The sequence below is a fragment of the Culicoides brevitarsis genome, chromosome 3 (genome assembly GCF_036172545.1).
Source record: "Culicoides brevitarsis isolate CSIRO-B50_1 chromosome 3, AGI_CSIRO_Cbre_v1, whole genome shotgun sequence".
NCBI classification, from domain to species: domain Eukaryota; kingdom Metazoa; phylum Arthropoda; class Insecta; order Diptera; family Ceratopogonidae; genus Culicoides; species Culicoides brevitarsis.
Window position 1 is genome coordinate 13,400,196 of NC_087087.1, and position 27,775 is coordinate 13,427,970.

Consider the following 27,775-nt stretch of genomic DNA (forward strand, 5'->3'; position numbering starts at 1 on the left):
CCAATGCACATTCTTGATATTTTGTTAATATTTTTTTCGTTTTTAGGTTAGTGTTCTTTGATAAAATTCAATGTTTGATAGATTTATTAAAAAATATGAAGCCAAAAGTCATAATGGGAACATAAAAGTCATAATTAATGAAGAGAAACAAATTTTCATTTTAAATCAATTTTATTTATTTTTAAAAATTTTCCGTATCCATATCGGAATAAGCAAAGCTCAACTCTATGATATTTTTATTATCTTTTATCAATTTGTGATACCTTTCAAGTTGCTCTTCAGCATAAAAATCGCTAACAAAAAGATGCAGTTTTGGGCGTTCCAAGTTTCTCAATATTTGAATTGTGCGTTCAAGAATATCAACATCTATTGCAGCACTTTCGATACATAAATATTCAAGTTTTGATAAAAATCGAATCATTGATAGGCTTTCAACCTTCGGAAGTATTAATTGCTCCAAATTTAAAAGATTTCCAAGTTTTTTCAAATCGGCATTTGTAAGTGTTTCACCTCCATTTAAAGAGAACAGCTTCAAATTAGTTAATTTTGAAAGCAAACCAATATCAATGCGACCTCTGACGCCAAGAACAGAAAGTTCTTCCATCATATTATTTTGACTTAGTTTCTCCAAAAGTTTATTTATCTCTTCAGAAATCAATTCTGTTCTATTTTTGCCAATTGTTTGTCCAAGTTTGAGTTTCTTTAAGTTAGGCAACTCAGCTAAATGATTAGTGTTAATATACAGTGAATAGTACTCCAGATCTTCAATTTCATGTAAATTTTCTGTTATAAAGTTAATCAATTCTTGATTGCCTTCAATAGTCGGCTCCCAGATATACACTAACAACGTTTTCAAGTTACGATTGTTTTTCAAAACTTCTATGAAAGAACTCTCAATCATATTTTTACAATGCCTAACTTTCAAGCATTTCAAATTTGATACATTTTTGAAAAATTTTTCAGTGATCTTGTGGTTACTATAAACTTTCAATTTTTCAAGTGAAGTATCAACAAAACAATCACTCAAATTATTATCACAAATTTCACCCGTCAAGGTCAAAGATTTCAACCGTGTAACCAGCGGACTAAACTTTTGGATTGCCGTGGATTCATGAAGATCGATATTTGAATTTCTGAACCTTTTCAAGTCAACGCAATGAGTGTCAATCCATTCCAGAATGACTGATGGTTCGAAATTTGGGTAACTTTTATCAAAACTTTCCATATCAAGTGATTTAACAGCTGGACCTAAAAACTCAAGTACTTCCAAAAACCTTTCTTTTAAAATATCCGGCAAATCTTTAAAGTTGAGAGTTCCGAATCTTTTACAACTTTGAAAAATCAAGCTATCAAAGCGACAAGAAATGCCACGAAGCTTCATTAACTCGAGTAATTTGAAAAATCGTAGAAGATATAACAAGCAGTCATCATTTAAATCCATTAAATCTGAAATTAAATGTTGAAATTTGATGTCAAAAATTCAGTTAAGTATACTTACTTTCACATTCTTCTAAGATTTTTGCCTTTTTGTTAGGATTCATTGTTTCCATAAAATTGGTTCTAACCTAAAAATTAGATTTTTTATTGAAATATAAAGTAAACAAAGAATAGGCGGCAAATTTGTTGTTATGATTCTTACCTTTTCGTTTCTATTCTTCACGAAGAAAATAAGGCAAAAGTACTTAGTATTTTAAAGTTTACGTTATTTAATAAATTTAATTTATTTCATTTCAATTTGTATTAAAAACTAAAAAAAATTGTAGCCGGCAATTCAACTAAAAGTTTGACAGCAATTAGATTGTTTATATTATTTGAGGCCCACTGCATATTCTTAATTAGCTTGTCAAAGCTTTGAGCATCTCATTTTAAATTAAAAAAAAAAAACGTTGAACGATAAATTGAAAGATCTTTTATTGATTTCTTTATAGTGTAACTTTGAATTTATGAATTTACAGTTCTTCTTCATTTATGGAATATTGATCATCAATATCGGAAGAATAAGTAACAAGGTTAATGATGTTTTTATTGTCTACTAGCAGTTGGTTATGCCTCTCAGATTGTTGACCAATAAAAATAAAAGGAACAACAAATGTTAATTTTGGGCGTTCTTCATGGATCAATAGCTGAATCAACTGGTCAACGAATTCAACATTTATGTTATTGCATTCGATTTCAAAATGTTGAAGTTTTTGTGAATTTTTTATCAAAGTGAGAATTGATGAAAGATTCTCAACTTCCCAAAGTGTTAAACTTTCAAGATTTGGAAGCTTTTGCAGTTTTTTCATTTCAGCATCGGTAAGAGCTTCTCCTCCATTTAAAAATAATTTCTTCAAGTTGGTCAGTTGGCAGAGGAAATCCATATTTAAGTGACCTTCAATGCCATTGATCGAAAGATCTTCAATGATATTCTTTTGACTCAGTTTTTCGATTAAACTATTTATCTCTTGGGTTATTTCCACTGTAACTTCACTTTTTGTTTGTCCAATAGCCATCTTCCTTAACTTTGGCAATTCAGCTAAACGATAAGTGTTTTTATAAAGTGAACCGAACTCAAGATCTTCAATTTCGTGCAGATTGCTTGTAATGAAGCTCAACAAGGTGTCGTTGCCTTCAATAGTTGGGTCATAGAAACAAACTGACAAAGTTTGTACCTTTAAGTTGTTTCTTAAGACTTCTATGCAGGAGTTCGGTGATATCTTATCGCAGAGAAATATTTTTAAAGATTTCAAATTCGAAACATGTTTGAAAAAGTTTTCAGTGACATTTTCATTATCTATAACCTCTAATTTGTCAAGTGAAGTATCTACGAAACAGTTACTCAAACTATCATCGCACATGTTTGACAAGGTTAAAGATTTCAAACGTTTGACCAGCGATGAAAACCTTTGGATCGCTGTGGATTCACGAAGATCGATACTTGAATTGAAAAACGTCTCCAAGTTAATGCAATGAGTATCAATCCATTCTAAAATCACTGAAGGTTCAACATTTAGGTAACTTTCATCAAAACCTCTCATACTAAGAGATTTTACAGCTGGACCTAAGAACTGGAGAACTTCCATGAATTTTGCTTTCAAAGTTTCTGGCAAATCTTTAAAGATCAGAGTTCCGAAACTTTTACAACTTTGTAAAATCAAATGGTCTAAACGACAACAAATCCCGCGAAGTTCCATTAACTCCAGAATTTCAAAAAATCGTAAAATACATAACCAACAATCGTCGTTTAAATCCATGATATCTGAAATTATTTTTTTTAAATAGTAAATTTATTTCGAAATCTGAAGTTAATTACTTACTTTCGCATTTTTCTGATATTTTTGCTCTCTTGGCAGTGTTTATTGTATCCATTGAGATTTTTAATCTGAACAACTAAATTATAGGGAAAAAAATGTAAACAAAGATCACCCGCCAAAGTTTTTATTCGAAATTCATACCTTTTATTTTTAAAAATTATGCAAACTAATATGAATTTAGAAGTTCAAAGTGCTTAAAAAATTATTTAATTTAACAAAAAAAGCTAATTTAACACTATTCATATGCAAAAATTCACAAAATTTGTTAACTGAACTAAAGTATCTGAATTTTGTGATTTGTTTACATTTCTTGTAGGCCCAATGCACATTCTAAAATTACCTGTCAAATCATAAATTTAAAATTTGGGGGATCTCATTTCAAACGTTTTTTCAGTTAAAATCTAACCAGAGAGGAACTTTTTTAGTTTAAAAAAAAATTAAGTTTTTTAAATTTTTCAATTTTTTTTTCTTTCTCGGTTTCAAAAAATATAATTAAATAAGTCAATAATTATTATTAAATAATTAATATTAATTATTTAATAATTAATTGATTTTTAATACAATTTTAGTAAAAAACTTTAGGAATTTTTTTTTTAATTTTCAAAAAAAATTAAATTTTTTTAAAACATTGAAATTTCATAATAATTAAAGCAGTTCCATTTAAATTTCAAAAATATTAATTTACAAATTTTAAAATAATTTTTTAATTAAAAATTGTATGAAAAAAAAAATATTTTTTTTTAAAAAAATTAAATTCGTAATTAAAATAATTTCAATTTAATTATAATTTTAAAAAATATTAAATTCTAAATTAATTTAAGTTTTAAGTTAAATTAAATTTAAATATTGAATTATTTTTTTAATGAAAAATTGTACGAAAAAAATATAATTTTATTATTTAAAAAAAAATTAAATTCTTAAAAAAATTAAAATTCTTAAAAGTAATAAAAAAAAGATCATTCGATTATAATTTTTAAATTAACTATTTAATTTAAATTAAATTAAAATAATTTTTTAAACAAAAAATATACAAAAATAAATTAATTTAAAAATCTAACGATTTTTAGTTCAATTTCTAAGCATTTTTCACTCAAAATTGCCATTTCTCTCAAACATTTGATCATTAAATTGAGAAAAATGCCTCTCCTCTTCATTTATTAAAGAAAAAAAAAATATTAGAGAAAATTATTAATAAAACGAAAAAATGAGCACGCCTCATGATCCATTATACTTACTCGCATATTCATTAACATCGCATACTTGCACGTTTCGCTACTGATCATCCGCACTTTTTCGAGAGAGAGAATTCAGAGCCGCACCTCTCACGGGACTCTGCGCTTGAGGATCATTCCCGGCTGAAATTCGGGTAAACATGAACGCGCATATGGCACGACGCACCACGAACGAATTTCAATAATTTTTTTCGGTTTTCACACATTTCTTCGTTCAGTCCGTACCAGACTTTTGCTGTGTGGTGTTCGCGAGCATAATAATAATAATAATAAACATTTGCTTGCTTAGCTCATCGTCAGAGTCGGAGTCGTCATTATAGTTATTATTATTACTCGTACAGTTGTCGCGCTCGTCTTTTACTTCTTCGTCTCCGTCTCGCGTACGAGAAAAAAAAATTTTTTTTTTTTCATAAATAATATTTACGAACGAATCTCATCTGTTTCTTGCATTTACGGATCGCAGAAAAATTTGTTTATATTTGAAAATCTTTCTTCTGCGGCGTTTCTTCCTCATCGGAGCATTTTCTTAGAATCTTACGAGGGAAAGAAAGAAATGTTTGTACAATATTTGTACAATTCGCGCGTGAAAAAATTGTAAATAATTCGTATTTTTTTGAAAAATGACGCATTGTTCAAAAGAAAAAAACAAAATTTGAAGGACAGTAGAAAAAAAGTGAAAATTTGTGATAAAAAAAAGTGATTTGTGCTAAAAAAAATTCATTCAAGGACAAAATGCTAAAAAAATGTTAATAAATTACGGGAAATGTCCAAAGGTGAGTTATTGAAATGTATTTTTTTTCTTGTAGGAGTAAATTTTGTCATAAAATATTCAAAGTTGAAAAAAAAACAACACAAAGTTGAGAGATTCAAATACTTTGTCAATATTAATAGAAACGATGCCATATGTGATGTCTGGTTGTTGTAAATCGTACGTGCATCTGATTTCATCGAAAGTATTAGTTTTTATTTCGTTTTTGTTCGTTCAATGAATAAAAAAGTGCAGACGACTCCAATGTGTGTTGAATACCTACCAGGAAGAGTCACAAAGAGTAAAAAAGGTGACAAAAAATTGACTTTTTTAGTGAAAATTGAGACTTTTAAGAATTTTTAAATGAATTTTTTATAAACTTTTATTTTATTTGATACATTTTATGAATTAAAATTTCTTTTTTATTTAAATTTTGATAAAAAAAAATTATGTAAAAGTAACAAAAAGGCAAAAAATGCATTTTCTTTTATTTTAGTAAAAAATTAAAATTTGTTAAACTGATTTTATGATTTTTAAATGAAGTCAAACTAAGAAAAATTTGATAAAAAATTTCTGTTTAAATATTTTCCAGAGACTCAATTTTTACAAAAAAATGCGAATTTTTAAGTTTTTGGTTCTTTTAGTATTTTTCAAGCGTTTTTGTATTAAAATTACTCAAAAATCAGATTCTTGAAGAAAAACTAAGCTTTTGAATAAAAAAAATTATTGATTTTTAGAATAAAAATGTTAAAAGTTGTATAAAAAATTAACGAACAAACGAACTTTTTTAAGTAGATTTTAAATTAAATTTAATTTTTTTGACATTTTTTTTTCATTATAAAAAATTGTATCTTTTAAACCAAAAAAATTTTGAATCATGAATTTTATTTTATTTATTTTTATTTTTATTTTTATTTTTATTTTTATTTTTATTTTTATTTTTATTTTTATTTTTATTTTTATTTTTATTTTTATTTTTATTTTTATTTTTATTTTTATTTTTATTTTTATTTTTATTTTTATTTTTATTTTTATTTTTATTTTTATTTTTATTTTTATTTTTATTTTTATTTTTATTTTTATTTTTATTTTTATTTTTATTTTTATTTTTATTTTATTTTATTTTATTTTAATTTTAGTATTTATTTAATTTTTTTTGGAGTAAAATTTTTGAGCTCATTTTTGTTAAATTTAATTTTCTAAAATTATTTTTGTTAAAAAAACTAAAAAATTTAAAATTTTAACAATTTTCTTGAATTTTTAAGTCTCATAAATAATATTTTAAATTAATGTTAGTCAATTTTTCTCTTTTTTCAATAAAAATTTTCACTAAATTACTTTTTTTATCAACCTTGGACCACAAAAGTCGTTCCAAAGTCAAAAAATGATCAATTTCATGTCCTTTTCCGCCTCATTTCCTCGTGCCTCTTGTCTTCCATTCCATCATTTGATGTCATTTTTTTAATAGAATTACACTCAATTACACATTTTCTTTGACTCCAGCAATAAATAAAAAAAATAAAAATTATGTAAATAAAACAAAAGTTGAACTCTTCATGAATGAAACATCTGTAAAACTCTTTATGAATGAAAATTGTCGTCGTCGTCTCCAAACATTTCCCCATATGGTTTCCATTTTATTTGTTTGCTGTACCTTAAATGGTCGTCGTAACACAACTTTGTGAAAGACATGAAAAGAATTACAAAAAAAAATTCATTGACGATTTTTTTTACGATTTTTGATAATGAAATTTTAATTTTTTCAAAAAAAGGCGGAAACAATTAATAATTTTATTTATTAGGAATTGAATCCTCTCTTCTTACGTCACGTCGTCTCGCATGAATTTTAATGAATCTTTTGTTACTCGATTGATTTCAGTTCCTGGTTGAAGAAATTTTCCAGTTGATGATAGAAAGAATGATGTCTGGCATGAAGAAAGCGTAATTTGTTAAAGTGTACAATAAAATAATTTCATATAAAATTTTATGAATGAATTGAGTGCAGTTTATTTTTAGGAACAACTGCAGCGAGAAATGCATGTACGGAAAATAAATATACGAAGTTTTCGAGAAGTTGTTTGTTTATTTTTGAATGAAAATTTTCGTTTGTATTTTTTTTTTGTTAAATAAAGAAAACTTGAAGAACAAGAAGAATGTTTATGTAATATTTTATTTACGAGTAATGAGTGAGTAACGTTTCTTTGAATTATTTTAAAGGAATTTTTACAGAAAAATTAATTTTTTAAAATAAAGTTTAAACTGGCGCAATTTTATGGATTTTTTTTTGTTAGTCATTTTAAGGCTCTTGTAAAGCAAATTTAATTTTTTAATTTTTCTCCTCATATAAAAATTTTGTTCCAGCTCCGTAAATTGAATCAAGATAAATTTTTTGTTTGAATTTTAAAGAAAATCTTAACTATTTATTAAAAAATTAATAAGAAATGTTATTAAAAATTTATTTTTTTCAAAATAAAGTGGTCTTAATTAAAAAAAATTTTGAAAAAATATTTTTATTATGAAATTAAATTTTTGAAGTAAAATTTCAAAATTTTCCTGTACCTAATTCATTTTTTTGAAACCTCACAATTTTTTTTTATTTTTTAGGTTGACTTTTATTCTGAAAAAAAATTGTATTTTGTGCATTTCATTAAATTCATTTCATAAAATTCATTTAAAAAATAAAGTAAAACGTTAATAAAAAATAAAATGTTTAAAATTAATTTATTAAAAATTTTAAATATTTTTTTTTAACACATTTCTTTATTGAGAATTTATTTTAAAATTTTTTTCGGAATACAAGATTTCATTTCGTGATATAAAAAAAATTATTTTCCTGCCTGAATAAGTAAATAAAGAAAATTTTTAATTTTTGAGTGTTTTAACAAATAAAAAAAATATTTAATTGCATAAAGAATATAAAATTAGATTTAATTTGTTTAATTTTTTTTTTATAAAAAAATTTTTTTTTCAAATTTTTTCTTTCGAGTAAATTTTAATTATTTTTTTTACCAAAAGGCTATTAATTTTTATCAAAATTTTAGATTGAAATTTTTTCGATTTTTTTTATTTATTATTTTTTTTTTCACAAAATACTTACATTTTTTAACTTAAATACCAATTCAAAATCAAAAAAATAAAAATTTAAAAACTACCAAAAACAAATTATTATTTTTTTTTTGTAAAAAACCTACTTTTATCACCTTTTTAAAATTAAAAAAGAAAAACTTAACAATCTAACATTTTAGGAAGCGAAAAAGTCCGAGACTTTAACATCTCTGAACAACGTTTCGATAATTTCTTGCAATTTACTCGAATACAATTGTTGAATCTTGGGCTCAATTTTTCTCAGAACAAAAGCTGGATCGGAATTTACAAAATTATTCGCAATCTAAAAAATACTCAAAATATTAAAAAAATAAATTTTAAGATAAAAATTAAAAATTTACCTCAGTGAACAATTTACTGGATTGTCCCGTTTTATCACTCAAATTCTTCAAACTATCAATATTGAATCTGGCATCATCGATTTTCAACTTGTACTGCACCTTCTTGAGTTTAATTCTGTCGCCAACGACCATGAATCGGACTCTCATGCGGGAATGCATTTTATCTACATTTCGTCAATTTTTCGTTAAAAATTTAAAAAAAAATTTTTTTTATTAAAACTTACTAAAAATGATATGAATATCTCCATTGCCATGCAAATCCACATTCAAAGCTGGTAATTTCTGTTTAATTTCATATTTTGACTGAACCACAGTCTGAGGAGTCAACAAAGTCAAATCGAACTCGAGTTTTTGCAAATCTGACTTGAGATTGAGAACTTTGAAGTTTGTGGCTCCGGTAAATTGCATATTTGACAAAGTAATGCCCACTTCCGGAATCGTCAAGGAGGGAAAAACGATCGGACTACCAGCAATGACCTTGAAGCCATCCCCAAAGTCGCCAGTGACGAGATTCGGTTTGATCTCTTCAAGGACTTGTTTGAGGCAATTGTCGAAATTTTTGTCAGCGGGGCACGTTCGGATCGATCTTGCTGGAATGCGGATTTTTAATTTTTAATGAATTAATTTTTTTTTAAATTTTTGGTTTTATTACGTAAACTAGCACTACTGAAATCGCAGAAAGCGACTATCAAGAACACCAGAAAAACTTTAAAATCCATTTTTTGTCAAGCACAAAACGAACACGAACGATTCTTTCGAGATTTTGTCAAATACTAGTTTTGCGAAACGACAACCAGCTGCTTTTATAGCGTCTTCTTATTTACATTAATATTTCGACGATTTTATTTCGTTTTGCGATTTATATGGCAATCGGAACTAAAACAGGAAAATAATTAACCATCGGAGAACTTTCTGACGCAAAATTCAAGTATTTTTTTTTCTTTTCTTCTCTGTTTCATTTTTTTTTTTGTATTTGGACCAATTTATCGAATGACTTCATTAGTTGCGCAAATTAAGCCACAAAAAAAACGAAAACTGGATCTGGGTTCAAGCGACTTGCTGCACAAACAAGAAGAAGGTGACTTGATGAATGGCTTTGCATTGATTTTTTTGAAGCACGTGAACTATACCCAAAACAAAAATAATGAGGGACACGCCAAATTGAACAATCAACCACAGACACAAAATCAAATCAGTGCTATGATATTTTTAATTAAAATCATTATCATATTCAGTGGCGGATTTGACAAATTTAAACCAGGGCTAAAAAAGTTTTCGAGGTAAAAGTAAAAATTTTTTTGACTTAAGCCTTAAGGTTACTTTAGTTAACTTAATTTTTATAAAAAATTTCAAAATTGAATTTTTCTGAAATTTTTTTGAAAATACATTATATTGATACTTAAGTTTAAGTTTAAGCCACATAAGTTTGACTTAATAAAATTATTTAAAATTTTGAATTAAAAAAAAAAGCTTTATCAAGGCTACAAAACTTATGTGACTTAAACCTAAACTTAAGCTTTAGATAATATTAATTTTATTTAAGTCGAAATTTAAAATTTTTTCGCAAAAAAAAAATCCAGGGCTACAAAACTTGTAATTAAACTTTTTCTTAAACTTAAGCTTAAGTCAAATTTCGATCGAGTTTTTAAAAAAAATAATTTTTTATATCAAACTACTGTAACTTCAAGTAAAATGGTTTGACTTAAAAAGTTTAGCAGCCCTGAATTTTTTTTTTTTTTTTTTTTTTTTTTTTGAGAAAAAATTATGAATTTCGATATAATATTATCTAAAGCTTGAGTTCAAGTTTAAATCACATAAGTTTTTTGCTTGATATTTTTTCTGTATTTTTTTTTAATTCGAAATTTTAAATAATTTTATTAAGTCAAACTTAAACTTAAGTATTAATAAAATGGATTTTCAAAAAAATTTCAGAAAAATTCAATTTTGAAATTTTTTAAAAATTAAGTCAACTTAATTTGACTTAAGTCGAACTTAAATAACCTTAAGTCTTAAGTCAAAAAATGTTTACTTTTAACTCGAAAAAAGAAATTTTATGTTTTGACTTTATTTAACTTAAGCTTAAGTTTAAGTCACATTAAGTCATTAAGTTTCTATAAATTTAAGTTTTTACAGCCCTGCCAAACAATTTCATTTAAGGTGTTTTTTTGGAGCAAAAAAAGCTTTTCAAAATTAAATCTTTTAAAAATTAAAAGCATTTTGATGGCAGAATAAATTTTTATGCAAAATTTGTTTATAAATTAGAAGTTATTTAATGACAAAAGAACTTCTTGAGTCAATTTTTTTAAGATTTTTTTTTTTTTTGATGAAAAGTAACTTTTGAAAACAAATTTGCATTAAAATCGACTGTAATTAGAAGATTTTTTTAAAATGTTTCTTCAAATAGCAATTAATTTTATGAAACAAATTTTTATATTTGTGAATTTAAAGATTTTTTTAAAAATTAGTTAAAAATGTATGAAAAAAATTTTAGGGCTCATAAGTCTAAAATCCGCCACTGAACATATCGCACAAATTTTGATTTGCCATAACGCCTCACAAATTGCATGCAATCATAAAATTGATAACGCTTTAATTACCTGAAATTAGTTTTAGTTGATTAGTTTTCAATCAACATCATTGCCACATCAACGCCGCCAACAAATTGAGTTCGTCGCTTTTGTATTATTTTATTTAAATTGGCGAATGGAGCACACGAAAGGATTAACTATATCGAGGTTCTGGTTTCAACACGAAATATTGATCCTATTTTTGTTTTGTACGAAAACCAGTCAATACGAAGAAAGCGTAGTGACATCGAAAAATGTACTTTTTTTCTACAAATTCCACAATTTTGCACGAAAATCGAGTTATTAGTGCATGCAAAAAATCAAACGAAATGAAAATTTGTCGATTGTTTTTATCGAATAGTCACGCAAGGCATTTTTTTACGATTAGACCAGAATTTAAAAAAAAAATACATGAATATTCAAACAAAAAACAAAAAAAAATACAAAAAAGTTCCGAACAAGTTAATGTTCTCTGCCATATTTTTATGCATATTTAAACAACTAGTATTTACTATTTTGGTTCGATTTTTTTTTTGATGCGTGCACCGGGTTCAATCTCCTACAAAATTAAAATTTCCATATTTTTTGTTGGAATATTTTTTTAAACCAATTGTAAACAAATCACGAAATATGTTTATTAATGAAGTAACAGATTTGTTACAATAGCGGAGAAATTGCCGTTTTTTTATTTAATGAATGAATTGAAATGCATTTCAAATAAATTGAATCACGTTTGCCACCCACTTTGTAGCATATAGTTTGTGAATCAATAAGTGATTTACGACGAGGACAGAAGGCGCCTCTGAATACATTTTTTTACAACATAATTAATAATAAATTTAAATGAGTGAGAATCGATGTTTCAATTATATGCGACAAATGTACCGTGGAATGGAGTAACATTGAGATTTTAACGTTGAATCAGCATGAGGTAAGTTTATGACATAATATAAAAAAGATTTTTACATAAATTAACGAAGGTTTGATAAGCTGATTCTTACTACGGAAATAGATTTAGTACTCATTCAAATATTTGTAAAAAAAAATCTAAATTTGGATAAATTTATGCAGATATTTATGACGACTTGGAAGAACAATCGCTTAGATTTATATTATCGGGACAAATACCTTTATTTATGCTGAATGTATCAACGTCTTTTCACAGATCAGAAGGTCAGATTGTAAAGCAAATAATACTTCATGCTATCGCAGTTACCGGCAGCTACCGATATTCGATGGATCGTCAGGATTGTAGTCAATTTTCTTTTCATATATGACCAGGCAACCTGAATTTCCGATCCAAGTAACTTGTTTTTGAACTACAGCGTCATATTATTGATTTAGAAGGCACAAGAATTCTTAACTAAGAAGTCACCCCTTTTTCGAAAAAAAAATTTACGAAAGTTTTTACCATAAATTTATTTTTTCATCAAAGTAGATTCAATAGACATATATCGATAGATCAATAGACATTTCAAAAAACAAGGAGATTCTTAAACTTTATGCTCACAAAATTCACATTTCTGATGTAAGCAAAAGTACAAGCCATTTAAAGAAAACACTCAAGAAGGCACTCCAAGAGAATCACAGAAGCAACGACTTCTTTTAATTCGATCGACAATCATTGCCGGTCTTTAATTGAGTAAGATAATGTTGTAATCAGGGCGTTTAGACATGCAGCTGAGTTTCTGATTTCCATGATAAGAGGATTGTTACATTTAAAAATTTGAATCGAACAAACTATGATGTCGTAAGAAGTCGAAAGTATAATGTCTTTAAGGATGTTTGTTCCAGAGTTTTTTATTGAAAAGAAAAGTTAAGTGAAAATTGTTGTCTTTTAATGTTTTTGAAATCATTGAATATCTCATTAATGGTCAAAAACTATCTTTTGTGTCATTTTTATATGAAGTTTATTTTAAAATGATTCTACCAAAGTGATTTTTAAAATCTCTAAAGACTTTTTAATTTTTTGATAGTCTGTTCTGTAGCGATTTTTAGTAAAATTTATAAGCTTAAGAGAGCTTTTGAGTTTCATTAAATTTTTAAACCTATATTATATTAATCAATTAAAACATTTTTCAATTTTGAAATAAATAAAATGAATCAATAATTTTTTTCACAAGCACACAAAAATGTGAATGTCACCCAAATTAACGGTAAATTATTCAAAAAATGCAAAACCACACAAATTCTAATAATCTTCTATTTGAAAACAAAAAAAAAACATTGAACGAGTTACTTTCTTTAACGTACGTGAAAAATTTAGATTAGATAGAGCAGTTACTGATTTTCTTTATATTATTATTTTTCAAAGCTATTGATGGATTGAGCTTTATTGAAATAAATTTAAATTTTAATAACAAAAATTTGAGGCAAATGTAATCACTTTAAGTTCAAAATATATTAAGTTAAAAAATTAGGTTCAGGAAATTTAAAAGATATTATAAGAGCAAATTTTAAACTTTTTTTTTTAAACGAAAAGGATCTTCAAAAAACAATTATTGACTCATTCGTTCATTGAACAAACGAAACTCTAATCGAACCGTTGCTATATACTCATTTGGGGTATCCGTATAATAAAATTTTATATCCACTGCCCAGTTATCAGCTTCCATCCAATACGGAATTAAAAGCTGGAGATCCGGTTCCCAATCCTTTTGATAGCGTTGTACAAAAGCTGGTCCAACCACTGAAAATGACGGAACTTCTTCACAAGCATGAGAATCTCTGAAAAATTTGTCTATTTGATTTCTAAACATGCTATCCTTTCCCAAAATCGTGTCACAAACTCTATTAGCTTAAAAAGTTTAAAAAAAAAATTGGAATTTTGGTTTTGAAACTTTCAAAGCGCCCTCTGGTGCTAAAATTTTGTAAGAGCGATTTTTACTAATTTTTTTTTAATTTAAATTTTTTGAACTTTAACATTTTTTTATAATAGGAAATAAATCTTAACCTTTTTTTCTTATTTTTAAAAAATATCCGCCCATTTTTTATTTTTTTTTTCATTTCAGCCCAAATCCACACAAAATCCATGTTCCACATTTTCGGATTGACACTGTGAAAATACTAATTAAGATACAATTTGACACCATTTAACGATTTATATTTGTCATCGTATGCATTTCTGCCACACACATGATAATTATTGATTAGAATCGTCATCAATATGTGTATCTTTTCCGGCGGATGCTTCCTTTCTCTACTTGTGTCGTCGCCGATTAAGACAACAAACTCATTTGAAAACAAATAATGTTCATGATGATGATGATTATTATTATGTAAACAATATGTCGTATAAATGACGCTCGAAAGTTATGAATGAAACGAAAAATCCATAATTAAAAATCATGTCGACAGAAACATTAAAGTCAATGGCATATCGATCATCATAGTGCAGCAAAAGTAAGAACCGGGAAGTAAAAATCGTAAAAAAAATTGAAACAAAAGATTTTTTCTACAAACAAACGGAGGAAGAGGAGAACGAAATGTCTTTCGGTAAGTGTAAAAGTGGCACGAGTTTATTACATTTTTTATATTTTTTTCTCTGTTTGAATAATATTTATAAAAATTTCTTCAAATATTTAAATTTTTTTTTCATTGTTTTTTTTTTGTTATTATTTTCGTTTAATACGCGCGTGGATATTGTGTAATAACAAGTACGAAAAAAATATAAAAAAGAAGAAAAGGAGGATGTTTACTATTATTATGACACAATAATTTGTAAGAATTAATTGTTTTGTGAATTGAAACTTGGCGCCTTGTTTCATACTCTTTCTTAAGGGATTTTTAGTTTTGCAATTTTTTAAAATTAAAAACTATTTTCGTTTTCTTTAAATATTTAAGTCTCGTGCCGTTATTTACAAAAAAAGAGAAAATTGAGAGATTATATTTTTTTTTCTTTAAAAAGTAAACATTAAGTACAATTTGGTCCCAAATCGTGTCATATCATTTTTTATTATTAAATATTTACAAAATAATAATGATTATATAACAAACAAACATCTCAACTTTTTGGGACCTAAGACGATAAATGTGTTATTTAGACAATAATAAAACAGATAAGGATCTCGAAAAGGATATCGGTTCAACTTTTGAAGAATATCATAAAATTCAAGTTAATATTTACAATCAGATAATATTATCTAATAAAAAAAAAGAATAACAGGAAGATCTCAATACTAACACTAAACACAATAAAAAAGAATAAAATAAACAAAAAAACGTAAATAAACGAAATAATAAAAAATCATTAACAAACTATAGAAGGCAATAGAGAGCCGAGGAACAGGACATCTGTTGCACAGATTTTGGGTAAAAAATGATCAGACTTTTTCTCACTACTGATCTAGCACAAAAGTGAGATAATGATATTCCAAAAAAAGTTTTTTTGAAGAGCACTTTTGTTGTTATACAATTTGATTTATGACCTTGGCGTTTTGGGTTTTTTTGTTGACTTTTGCAGATTTTATGAGAAAGATGTCTGTTTGTCTGTCTCCCAAAAAAAAAGAAAGAAAGAAAAGGAGACAAAAGTTACAAAGAAATTTTTTGAGTGGATGGCGTTTATATTAACATATTTTTTTTGACCTAAAATTTTTGTTTTTTTTTTAAATTATATAATTTTATTATTTTAGAAAATTATATACCTTTTTTTTATAATTTTCAACATTAAATATTTAATATTTAAAAAAAATTAATTTTTATTTTATAATTATAAAAATTATAAATAAATAAAAATTATAAATTATAATTATTTATATTTTATAAATAAATTATAATTATATATTTATATTTTTTTTTATTTTATTAATTTAAAAAATTATATATTTTTTTTAAACTGCCTTTTTGACGATTTTAAATTCAAAAAAGATCGTTTCGTTAGTTATATTTTTTTTTTTTACATATTTATATGGGAAACTAATTCCGTTTTAGAGTCTGTCTGAAATTTTTTTTTATTGACAAATTAAGATGTTATTCATTTTAATTTATTTAAATAATTTTAATAATTATTATTTAATTAATTTACTTATTATTAAATTTTATTATTATTAATTTTTACTGATTTTTTTATTTTATTAATCTATGATTGTTATTAATAAAATATAAAGCCGTCAAATTTTAAAGAATTTAAATCAAAAAAAAATTAAAAAAATAATTTCGAAGATAAATTTTTAATTAAATTTGTATTTTTCTAAATTTTCAAAGTAAACTTCACTAAAAAAATTAATTAAATAAACTTTGTCATAATCCAATTAATTTTGACTTTTGACTCGACCTTGGTTCTGTTTAATAATTTTTTAATTAAAAAAATATTAAATTGCTTTAACTAAGCGTTTTTTTTTCATACATCTTAAAAAAGTGACAAATTGACCAAAATTTTACCAAATTTAGTCAAAAAACTTTTTTTTCTATTAAATGCAATAAATCAAAAACCGCTTCAGTAATTTCTCCTTGAGAACTTTCATAACTACTTATTCTCTACAAAAGAGTTCACGAATGTCCCTTTCCTCGATACTTTGCATAAGAAAAGAAATCCTCTTCACATGGGTTGGTCCTGCCACTCCTTTTTCTCTCCTTCATTCGTTTTCGGGTTGATCCTTCTTAACAGCATTTTATCATGAAAAATGCTAATGGAACATTAAAAACCGTAAATAAAGGAAAATAATTGGAATATAAAGTTACAGGCAAAATTCTCCAGAGCTTCTCTCATATATTGATATGATAATTAGATAAAAGAGAAGAAACATTAATGAGCATTCATAATTTCATGACAAATCACTCTTTTGGAATCACCCGGAAAGATTTAGAATCGAATTTCAAAAGAAATGGAACTCCGACGTTGCTTCGAGTCGAAAAAAAAGAGTTTCAACAATACATGACAATATTTAATTTAAAACTCTATTCAATCATTCAATTAATGTTTGTGTATAGAAAAGGGAAGAGGAAGTTTAAATTAATTTTGTCTACAAAATGTGAATAAATACTCATAAATGCGTAATTAAAGTGCTACTCCATGTCATACAAAAAATTATTGTTTATTAAAAATATGAAAGAAGAAAGTTAAACATGCAATTTTTTCCTCTCTTTTTCAACTAATCGAGTTAAAGTGAAATAAATTTAACTTGTATTTACACTAAACCGTCGAAAACGAATAAACGTTCGAACAGAAAAAAAATGTGTGAATGAACATTCCTCATAATATTATTAGTATTAGTAGGTCGTTGTACCATCATCATCTTTTGACGGCAGTTCTGCGGCAATTCTATTGTTTCGCCGAGTTAAAAAGCAATTTAAAGTTTTAATTTTTTTCGAATTACATTTAACACCGCGTTAAATGCGTCTTTTTGTCATATTTCACGCGAATTGCGAGTCATGTGACAATCTTGATCACGTAGCGCGAAAAGGCACGAAGGGTGACCCAGTTATGCCTCCTTCGAAGTGGATGTCAGGAAATGAAATGCTCGAAATGCGAGACAGCGACCTGAGTTGTTGTTGAATCGTAATTTGGAATTGGATGTCAAGTGAATATGTGAAGTGTTGCACGTGTGCAAGCAATGGAGTGTGGACAACTAGCGGAGGGACAACGAGTTAATTTAAAGTTTTTGTGCATCGGTGCGAAGCGTCATGCTTGGATCGGGTCGTGCCCAGGAATTCTTTCGTGACTGAAGCGGAGATTTGAGGACAATGATGGTAAGTTTTTTTAATTTTGTTGGAATTTTGACGATTGGAAACAGATACAGCAGAATAAGTGACAAATTTTGAGCCTCAGAAAGGAATTACAGAAATGAAGAATGCTTAGAATGAGTTCAAGATTTACTAAATAAAGCAATATTGGAACAAATAAATCACTTAGAGACAGAGGTGGATTAACTGAAAATTGGGCTTAAGGCTATTGGGCCTTTTTTGGCTGTTTATCGTTTTATTATGTTTCGTTTCATGTCTATCTGTCGTCAAACTCCACAAAATGTCAACTGCCTGTTGCGCCACACACGAACCGCCAAATGAGAGAAGAACCGTAAGCTGTGATATTTGAAATATTTGTCGTCATATAAGAAGAAATCTACTATTTATTAAGTTCTATGTATAAGATGTTATGATTTTGGGCCTTTTTCAACAATTTAAGGGCCTATTTTGAAGAATTTTGCTCTATAGGAAGCTCTGAGCCTAAGGCTTCAGTCTTATCAGCCTAAGGGTAAATCCGCCACTGCTTAGAGATCAACAGCGAATCACAGAACAACCTTAAGAGTCAAATAATTCATTAAAACCGAAACGTTAAAGCTCTTACAGTCTCATGAATACGAAAAATGAGAAGTTTCTTTAGAAACAACAAATGCTAAAAGTAAGCTAAGAATAGCTTATTGAAGAAGATTCAGGACTACCTAAAAACTAACCTTTTCATTCACAATTTCTCTCTGAATCTTTCTCTCAACGATATCTCAAACCTGCATCGAAACCCAGCGGAACAAAACTTTTTACCGGAAGCTTGAAAAAAAAAACGTATCTCTCCCAACCGTGCGTTATGAATAATGAAACCAAAACAAAAACTATAATAATGATGTAATTTTACACACACATGACAGACAAACACTGAGTATCACTTCACCCAATAATTCTATATTCGTTCCCGTAACATAACCATACCTCTTATATAGACACAAAAAAAATAACAAAACATGATAATCATCATGATTTTTTAATGCCATGCCGGGTCTCAGGTAGCATATTAATAAAATGTCGAAACATCCAGGAACTTGATTAATTATAGGATGCATTTTCGAGGGATGGTCCTTCGATTTGTTGATTATTTTACTAAACTGAAACGATTAAAAAAGAAGACAACTAGCAATTATGAGTTTCCCCTCTAACAAGACAGGAACAACCTTTTCCATGGTATTCCCGGATTTTGTTTGGATTGTGTAGCAACGCATTTGATCAAACATAAATAAACCTTGAATGAACTTCATATTATGTCGGGAAATCATTGAGCTGAAACGTTGAAAATGCCTGTGCAAAGAAAATGCAAGCCCTTGATCCTATCGAAGAGTCAATACAATGCTATGTGGGCTCATCTGAAGCAGGATAAGGAGAAGGAACAACTAACGAAGTCAGAAGAGGCATATCGGGACTATTTGAAACGAACTTCAGAGGCGATGACTAAGAAATGGGAGAATTCGATCGAAAATACAAGGATTCGGAAAAGCAAGGAACGCGAAAGAGCGAAAGAAACAGCGATTGTTCAAGGTATTTTAAGTTAAAAATAACTCTTGAAGATGAAATCCTTTAGATAAAATTTTGCAGATGAGGAATACACGAAAAAGTTGGAAAAGATGGACGAAACAAAGCGACAAGAAATAATTAAGAAGGCTGAAAAACTAATTGAAAAGAATAAAGTTGGTCCACGGACTCTAGAAAGTGCCGCTTTGCATTGTGAAGTTATGAAAGAAAGAGAAATCCAAGTGAAATTTCGTGCAGAACAAGAACGAATCCGTCGCGAGCAAGAGTTACAGAAAAGTCGTGAGATTCTTGATCAAGCTAAGCAATGGATCAAAAAGTCTTCTGAGAGAGTATTAGCCGATCGACAAAGAAATGACGATTGGAAGCTTGAAGTTAAGAAATTTGCTGACCAGGAAGCGGAAATAAGGAAAGAAAATCAAAGGAAAAAGATTCAAGAGGAACAAGATATGATAAAAGCTGCCAAAGAGCAATACAGGCTTGAGGAAGAAGCAAAGAAAGAATATGAAAGACGTAAAAAAGAGGAATTCAAACAAAATATGTTAGAAGCAATCGCCATTAAACAAGACAAATCAAAACAAGAACAAACCTATCAAGATGTCGAAAAGGTCATAATCGATACTTATGTCAAAGGAAAGTCAGATATTGTTCTAACAAAACGTTCAAAACAGAAAATTATGCAAGATAATGCGGATTTATTACGTCAAAAAGTCGGTGAGCAATACCTTATCACTCAACGTGAAATCGAAGCCAAAAAGGCAGCAGAAGATGAGAAAATTCGAACCGCCAAAGGTCGCAATGACTTAGACATCATCGAACGTCGCGAACGTGAACGCAAAGAACAAGCTGAACGCATCAAGCAAATGCGAATCGAGCAGCAAAAGAACTACATGCGCGAAAAGGAACTCAAGAAAAAGAAAAGTCAAGAGGAACTTGACAAAGAAGCTATGGAACAAGCACGAAACAAAGCAGTATCCATGTCCTTCAAACAACAACGCGTACAAAGTGCTCGTCGAAAGATGCAGCAACAACGCGAAATGCTCGATGAACAACTCAAAGATCAAGCTGACGTCATACTAACCGATAAGGAAATGGATCGTCGTTTGAGTCATCTGAACTACACATGGGCCATAAATGACGACAAAGCATTCTACACCTACGCCAATTCCTTACTGAAAGACGCTCGCGCCAAAAATCGACCAACGTTGAGTCTCAAACGAGCTGTTGACAGTTATCAACGCAATAACTTGATAAAATGTCGCGATGTCGATAACAGAGACTTTTTATACTCAAAAGTTCCTATAGGTCTCACACATGAAGATCGCGATCCAATTCCGCAACCTGAAGACTTGATCGAAAACCTCAAATTGGACGAACTAAAAGACTTGAATCCGTACAAAAAGGAGAAATAAGACGAGATAATCATATTACACATGCCATATGTGTTTCTTCTTCTTCTTTACGTTTTTCTCATTTCTGAATCTTCCTGGGAACAGCAAAAAAATAATACATTTGTCATAACGTAAATGAGAAGTATTCGAAAATTGAAACTGAGACGTGCATCTGATTTGATGCTTTTCTTTACAGTAGCAGCTGATATGATATTGACCTGAGAAATTATGGTTAGGTGCATTTATTTATGCTTTACACCTCCTCTCGTACGGATTTCGTGATGCACATATGTGATGCATTTCTCACAAAAAATAATAATAATGATCATGAATAATAATAATGGAATATATCTTATCTTATGAATAAGGACTAAGAAGCTATTTATTTGAAAGTATCTTTGTTTCTTTTTTTATTTTGTTTAATCATCACTGTGGGAATAAATAACAGTATCGATTTTTTTTTGCCCAGCGAAAGAAGAAAATAGGAAGTAGGTAAAAAATTGACCAGAAAATAAAGTGAAAGGTTGTCAAGTGTTCTGAAATTTTAAGGAAAATTTAAGTTTATGTCAATTTTCTTCTTGTATAAATACAACTTAAATTGAGATTTTTTTGGAATTTTGACCAAAGATTAAAAAAAATCATTTTCAGCGAAAAAAAAAAAATTTGTGGCAAAAAAATTATTAAATAAAGTTGTAGATAAGGAAATGAGAGATTTATTTGATAATGTTTGAAAGTTGAATGGAAAATCACAGCAAAGCAGAAAAGCTTAAACTTAAGTAAAAGTCATTTTAATTTGACTTAAATCTCGACTTACTTAACTTAAATCTAAAATTTTCCAAACTTTTTTTATGATTTTTTTTCCAAAAATTTGATAAAAAAAAATCTTCTTAATTATTTCTTAATTCTTAAACTTAATCTTAAACCAAAAGCCTTTTAAGTTGTAACCTGCGACAGGTAATGTCGCGATTACCTGTCGTCGGTTACGAGAGAGATGTCTTTTTTGTGGCAGAGAGAAAAGGAGATAGACGTGCTGGCGATATTCTGGATAATTTTGGAAAAATAAAGCGATTGTTTAATTAATTGATTGAGTTTTCATAGTTATTGGGGTTATAAAGTCAAAAATTTTTTTTTTGCTTTTAACAAATTTTAAATTTAAGCCTTTAAGTTTAAGTCAAAAGTTTTGTGTACCCTTATAAAAGCTTATTTTGAAAAATTTTTCCTTAGAACTGGAAAATAATCAAAGTATAAATGGATCAAGATTAAGTATTTGGTACTTTACAAGAAACCAAAATCCATCAAGAAAATTCATTCAATTCAAATTTCTCTCCAAACCAGATCAGTATTTTAATGAATGTAATCCTTTCTCTGCAATGTTTTCCAAAAAACGAATTGAATTATATATCCTGTTGTTATCTAGGTAAATTTCTTCCAAAATAACTGCTTGCATATGTCAGTAACATTCCATATTTACTCAAAATTTTCATATACAAACCGAATTTCGATCTATAAATATGGATCTCTTCAAATCTCATTCGAATAGAACACAAAATAGAACATCAAGTGCATCCTCCCGTACACTTTTAATGCAATCGTTCAACTTCAATCCATTCAGATATTCGTTCCGACACTCTGCATATGTTGTTTGCGTGTCGTTTGTTTTACGACCTAGCATATCTATGCTGTCTCTGCCTGTGTAGACGAATTTTTGAGGAGAACCGACGAAACGAAGCATAAACCGTGTACGTGCCATAGACGTACGACGCTGTACGCAAGTAGACCGTATATAGGGACGAAAGTAATACAACTACTGCAAAGGGCCACCAAAACAAATGTGAACTACCGCATTTGGTAATATCAGTCCAAACAGTTCGAACGTGTGTGCTTCGTCTTTAGTCGAAAAAAAAATTTATTTAATTTTTCGTCGTCGTCGTTGTTTATCACACCATTGTTGAACAAACGGGAGAAAAATATACAAATATACGGGATTAAAGTATTACTTGATTGTTAAATTAGATAAATTTCACTTGAGACTACCACATGCATAACGGCAAAACAAGCCTAAATTGATGATATTAAATAAATAACTAAAGTGGAGTTTAACGTACAAGAAGAGAAAAAAATTGTGACAAACAATAGATTGTGCAGAGAGAAGATAATAGTGGTTCATTATTGTTATATTAAATATTGTCACACATTTTTTTGTTGTGTTTATTTACAAAGAGTGCATAAAATCGTCTTGAAGATATAAAAAAAACTCGTTACTTGAATCAAAAATTATTATACAAAAAAAGAAACCGTTGCCTACACATTTTTTTTTTCGAATGTTTTATTTAAAAAAGTTTTTTGAGTGCCTTTGACGGAATTATTTATTTTGTTTAATGGTTATAAACAAGCGAAATTCATTCATAAACCACACACAAAAAAATAAATAAATCAGAGAATGGTTTAGAAAAAAAAAGTTATTAAAGTAATTTTCGATCGCTTTGTGAAGGCAAAAAAAAAATAAAAAATATAAAAATGAGTTTAAATAATAATTATTACAATACCGAACCAGTTTATATTTCACCAAATAAAAGTGCGGGATTATATTCAGGTGAGATTTTTTTAAAAAAAATTTTATTAATTAAACATAATTAAAGTGAAAGAAATTAAACGAAAACATTTTCCATAAAAGGATGAAATTTCGTGGGATAATTTTGTGATATGACACCAATTTTTGCCATTTTTAAGTTTTTTCTATCCAATCAGTGAACAAAATAAAGGAAGGAAGTGCAGATGTGTCTTGTAATATTTGCACCCACATCCAGTTCGAAAAAATATCTCTAATGAAAGAAAAATAAATTTAAACAAATAAAAATCTCAGATTACTCAACTACCAGAAAAAATTGCAACAACATCCATTTTCAAGTGTTTTACAGATCATCTTGTTTTGCTTCTTCTACATTTTTTCCATTACCATCATCATTACGAACAAAAACAACATTAACTATTTTTTTAAACAAATAACATAATGCAGCCCTTACCTATCGGTTCACTTTGCATGAAGAAACGGGCAGACACAGAAAAAAAAATTATTCAATATTTAACAAAGTTTTAAAAAATTTAAACATTATTTCAAACTAAAATAAGCGAGAACGAAAAAAAACACGCAGATGTGTTTTTTCTGAAACGGGAGTGATGTGAGAAAATAAAAAAAAAAGTAAAACACGGAGTCAAGTATAATTAATAGGAATTTTAATTTTAATGGACACCACTTGCAATGCCAAAAAAACTAGCAGCAGGCAAACAAAAAAAAAATAAATTTGTTTTCGACGTGATTTTCTGCTGGGAATCAAGATAAAAGTTTTGTTGATTTGTTCGAGTTGGAAAACTATCGTTTAAAAAGTATTCGGGAATGAATAAATATTTAATGAAGAAAAGTTTCGGGTTTTGTCAGATTTTATCAGGATCGACAGATTTCTTTTTAACTTTTTTTTTATTGTACAAATCTAATAAGTCATTGCAATGTTTGTTTATTATATTAAAGAAATTTAGATAAGGGATTTTGGGGAGTTCAGTTTTGCGGTTGTTTTGAATCTCGAGTTATAGATATTTTATAAATTTTTGATTAACGAATGTATTTTTTAAAATAGTGAACTAATTTTCTCAATAACAGCGAGAAATGACATGACATGAAAGTTTTTTAAAAATATTAAAAGGACTAAAGGAATGAAATTTGAGTTAATGCTGATATGATAAAAAGTGCTGTCAAATTAATCGATCGGGCTACGAATAATTTATGAGCATAATAATACTCTTTTTGAAGTTATCAAAGGCATATCAATTATTTAGACATTTGTTCCGAATCTCCATAATTATTACATATTTACAGAAAAATTATGTTTACAATCATTAAAAGTCATATAGCTGACACACAGCGAAAAAGTCTTTAACGCAACTGGAAAACTAGACACAATGAATGGATATGTCAAAGAATCCTGATTGGATATTGAAAATTATAAACATGATGCAGTTGCACCTGAAGAATACACTATGCCTCTTATATTCTATTTTACAAAATCAAGACAAAAGATAATTAGTTTTCGTATAAAGGTGACGTACGTTTAGAGGACAGTCACTTATTCAGTTTCATACAATTTGCTCCGAATGATTAGTTAACATTTGTTGGGATCCTATATCGAGAAGGTACCTCTCTTTACGTAAAATTTTTTAGAATAAAAAAATTAGAATTATAAAAATTCTTTAGAATATTTATATTCCAATTAGAAGACTATCAAATTCTGAGATAATAATTCCAACACCTTTGAGATGCTCACATGTCGCGCAAAAAAAACAGCAAAAGAAACCAAATCGACAGCCGACAGCCATCTGAGTTTTGAATTGAGGCATAACGTATTAAGTATATATTTGAAATTTTAAATTGCAATTAATGATCAACAATTCAGAAATTCACAAATTCCGATCTTCGAGATTCTTACATAAACTTAGAATCTCCATACTTTTCAAAATTCAAACGAAGATAAATTTAATAAATATTATAAAGTGCAGAAAAATTATTTATCTCAATATCTAAATTATTTACTTCCAATTTTACCTAAAAAGGTAAAAGATAAACTTTAATTCTGTTAAGTATGTTTTGGGACTTGAAGTTTAATGAAATTAAGAAATTTTCTGCAAAAATGTCAATATCATTTATCTTCTTGATGTCTTTTTCTTCCTATTCTATTTTATTGCAAGAAATTTAATAGAGATGTTTTTAAATCATTTTTACACACACACATGAGCACACCACAGTCTGTCTGTGGTAAAACAAAAGAAAAAAGACAAAGTAAGAAATCGATTTGTGAAAATTGTATGTCCTCTTTCACTCTTCGTTTGCTTCTTATTCTGCATTGCACTTGCATTGATTGTCTTTGTTTGTTCTAATTTTCTTTAAATGCTCGTCTTTCGTCGTCGTCGTAGTTGTCGTCGTCATTGTCGAGCTCTGTGTGAGGTTTATATTTATTTATTAACAGACCGGTCACGTACATTCGGTACATTTTAATGCAATTTTCTATGCCATCCTTGTTTTTTTTCGTAAAATTCGTAAAAAACGTTTAACACACAAAAATTTATGATATTGCACACAAAGGATTGGCAAAAGATTTTTTTTTGTTGTTGTTGTATATTCCGAAAAACAAAACACGTCTAAAAAGGACATGGCTTTTAAAACTAAAATGAATTATTATTATATATTTTAAACATAAACTGTGCAATGCCGGCACGAATATGGCAAAGTCTATTATTTATTATTATTATTTTATATTTTATGCCATAGACGATGAAAGTTATATTTCAGCCCGTTTTTTGTTTGTGTGGATGGATGGACCGTTTGGCAAACAGTCGTAAGCATTAAACTATTCAGTGTCTGTGTGGCGTTGCGTGCATCGACAATCAGGTGGAAAATTGCATGTTAGATGCATTAAACACGGATTCCGTAACACACACGATTTTCCATGGAGTTTGTCTCTTTGTAGACAACTCCTCGTTTTGTTGTTGTTGTTACAACCATCAAAAATTCGAAACATATAAAAAGGAACATTTATAGGGCAAGGTGAAATATACTTTTATGCCGTACGTAGCTAATGTTGTTGTTATTGCCAGTTAGTAGGACGATTGTTGTAAATAAATGACGTGTGCAATAAACAACTTCGTGGCAGTTTGCTGAAAACTAAATATGATGTAAAACTGTCTTCACGACAAACTTTGTTGTCGTAGGTCCAAAAAATAAAAAAAAAATAAAGGAGATAATAAAATTTCTATCAAAGTTGTCATAATTGACTTGTGTCATGTTCGTTCTGTTGTTTGTTTGTTTTTTTGCTCTTTCTCCTTTTCTGTGTGTTTGTCAAGCAATAAAAATGTCTAAAATGCCATGTTTGGCAATACGTTCGATAGTTTTAGATAGACAGAGATGATAAAAAATAAATTTAGTAAAAAGTTTCTTGTGGATTTCAGAATGTGAAATTTTACGTGAGCGCATTTTGTTTTCAGCAATAACTTTCACAAACGATATAAGCTATTACTTTCCTTCAAATCGATATGATTACTTAATATTGGGAATCCCATTATGGGATCTTACATATATTTTCAAGTTTCTAAAAATTTGAGTTACTATTCGCTTGATTTTGTTATTTAATTGAAACCTTTGAAAAAAAAGTTCTACGCTCAACTCGTAAGATAGTTTGGCAATCTGAAGCCTCTACTTATTCGAAGGTCATAAGGTTTTGATTCAAGGTTTCCGAAAACAGGTCAGTCTTAGCTTTATCAATAAATTTCAGAGTGTTAAGATATGCCTCATGCTCCTGATATTAGGTCACATCAGCAGTTATTATGAGTTAAATTGTATTGTTAGTCCATATTTTGTATATTACTGTTCCTTATTTTACTCAATAAGTTATTTTTATTAAAGTAGAAGTAATAATCTACTTTTTATATTCCATCATAAGCTGTGGGATCCTTGAATATTTCGCCATCTTCTTCAAATCCTTGGTCGAGCTTTGATCAATGCTTAAGGTCGCTGTATGAAGTTGTGTTAGATTAGACCATAAAGTTATTGTACTTCTTCTTTAAGTAAGATCCTTATATCATAGTGAAAACTCTTCACTGCGATTTCATATATAAGGCACATTGAAAATCTGCAAAAAATCTAAAATATGAAATTTTGAAATATAGAAACAAAAAAACAAAAATTTTACTTACCTCCTTTAGTTTTAATTTCCTTTGAATAAAAACCTAAAATATGTTTTAAAACGATAAACAGACAGACACTTTTGATCTTCATATTTTTTTTTTGCAGAATGCTTTTAACAAAATATTGACATTTATTTACA

The 27,775-nt window shown here is 28.0% G+C and overlaps 4 protein-coding genes across 4 annotated transcripts; 1 reads left to right on the forward strand and 3 right to left on the reverse strand.

Moving 5' to 3' along the window:
• Positions 1-181: 181 nt before the first annotated feature.
• LOC134835220 (uncharacterized) lies at positions 182-1,757 on the reverse strand. The gene is made up of 3 exons (XM_063850090.1): positions 1,640-1,757; positions 1,499-1,565; positions 182-1,446 (listed from the first exon to the last, which is right to left on the reverse strand). Exons 2-3 carry the CDS (start codon positions 1,548-1,550, stop codon positions 182-184), a joined length of 1,317 nt encoding a protein of 438 aa, XP_063706160.1. The 5' UTR covers positions 1,551-1,565; positions 1,640-1,757.
• Positions 1,758-1,869: 112 nt separating this feature from the next.
• Positions 1,870-3,575, reverse strand: LOC134833713 (uncharacterized). The gene is made up of 3 exons (XM_063848132.1): positions 3,435-3,575; positions 3,297-3,369; positions 1,870-3,238 (listed from the first exon to the last, which is right to left on the reverse strand). The coding sequence occupies exons 2-3, from the start codon at positions 3,346-3,348 to the stop codon at positions 1,950-1,952; spliced, it is 1,341 nt and encodes a 446-aa protein (XP_063704202.1). The 5' UTR covers positions 3,349-3,369; positions 3,435-3,575; the 3' UTR covers positions 1,870-1,949.
• A 4,939-nt stretch (positions 3,576-8,514) lies between these two features.
• On the reverse strand, positions 8,515-9,438 carry LOC134833315 (uncharacterized). Its single transcript, XM_063847597.1, has 4 exons — positions 9,372-9,438; positions 8,944-9,309; positions 8,720-8,883; positions 8,515-8,661 (listed from the first exon to the last, which is right to left on the reverse strand). The coding sequence occupies exons 1-4, from the start codon at positions 9,436-9,438 to the stop codon at positions 8,515-8,517; spliced, it is 744 nt and encodes a 247-aa protein (XP_063703667.1).
• Positions 9,439-19,283: 9,845 nt separating this feature from the next.
• Positions 19,284-20,927, forward strand: LOC134835221 (golgin subfamily A member 6-like protein 22). Its single transcript, XM_063850091.1, has 2 exons — positions 19,284-19,524; positions 19,582-20,927. The coding sequence occupies exons 1-2, from the start codon at positions 19,284-19,286 to the stop codon at positions 20,925-20,927; spliced, it is 1,587 nt and encodes a 528-aa protein (XP_063706161.1).
• Positions 20,928-27,775: the final 6,848 nt, after the last annotated feature.

Bases quoted from the DNA above. Each gene is read 5' to 3' on its own strand.
- LOC134835220 (XM_063850090.1), bottom strand. From the start codon at position 1,550: ATGGAAACAATGAATCCTAACAAAAAGGCAAAAATCTTAGAAGAATGT. The intron at 1,447-1,498 runs GTAAGTATACTT...ATTTAATTTCAG, and splicing joins AATCTTAGAAGAATGTGAAA to ATTTAATGGATTTAAATGAT.
- LOC134833713 (XM_063848132.1), bottom strand. From the start codon at position 3,348: ATGGATACAATAAACACTGCCAAGAGAGCAAAAATATCAGAAAAATGC. The intron at 3,239-3,296 runs GTAAGTAATTAA...AAATAATTTCAG, and splicing joins AATATCAGAAAAATGCGAAA to ATATCATGGATTTAAACGAC.
- LOC134833315 (XM_063847597.1), bottom strand. From the start codon at position 9,438: ATGGATTTTAAAGTTTTTCTGGTGTTCTTGATAGTCGCTTTCTGCGAT. The intron at 9,310-9,371 runs GTAATAAAACCA...TCCGCATTCCAG, and splicing joins TTTCAGTAGTGCTAGTTTAC to CAAGATCGATCCGAACGTGC. The intron at 8,884-8,943 runs GTAAGTTTTAAT...GACGAAATGTAG, and splicing joins AGATATTCATATCATTTTTA to ATAAAATGCATTCCCGCATG.
- LOC134835221 (XM_063850091.1), top strand. From the start codon at position 19,284: ATGCCTGTGCAAAGAAAATGCAAGCCCTTGATCCTATCGAAGAGTCAA. The intron at 19,525-19,581 runs GTATTTTAAGTT...AAAATTTTGCAG, and splicing joins AGAAACAGCGATTGTTCAAG to ATGAGGAATACACGAAAAAG.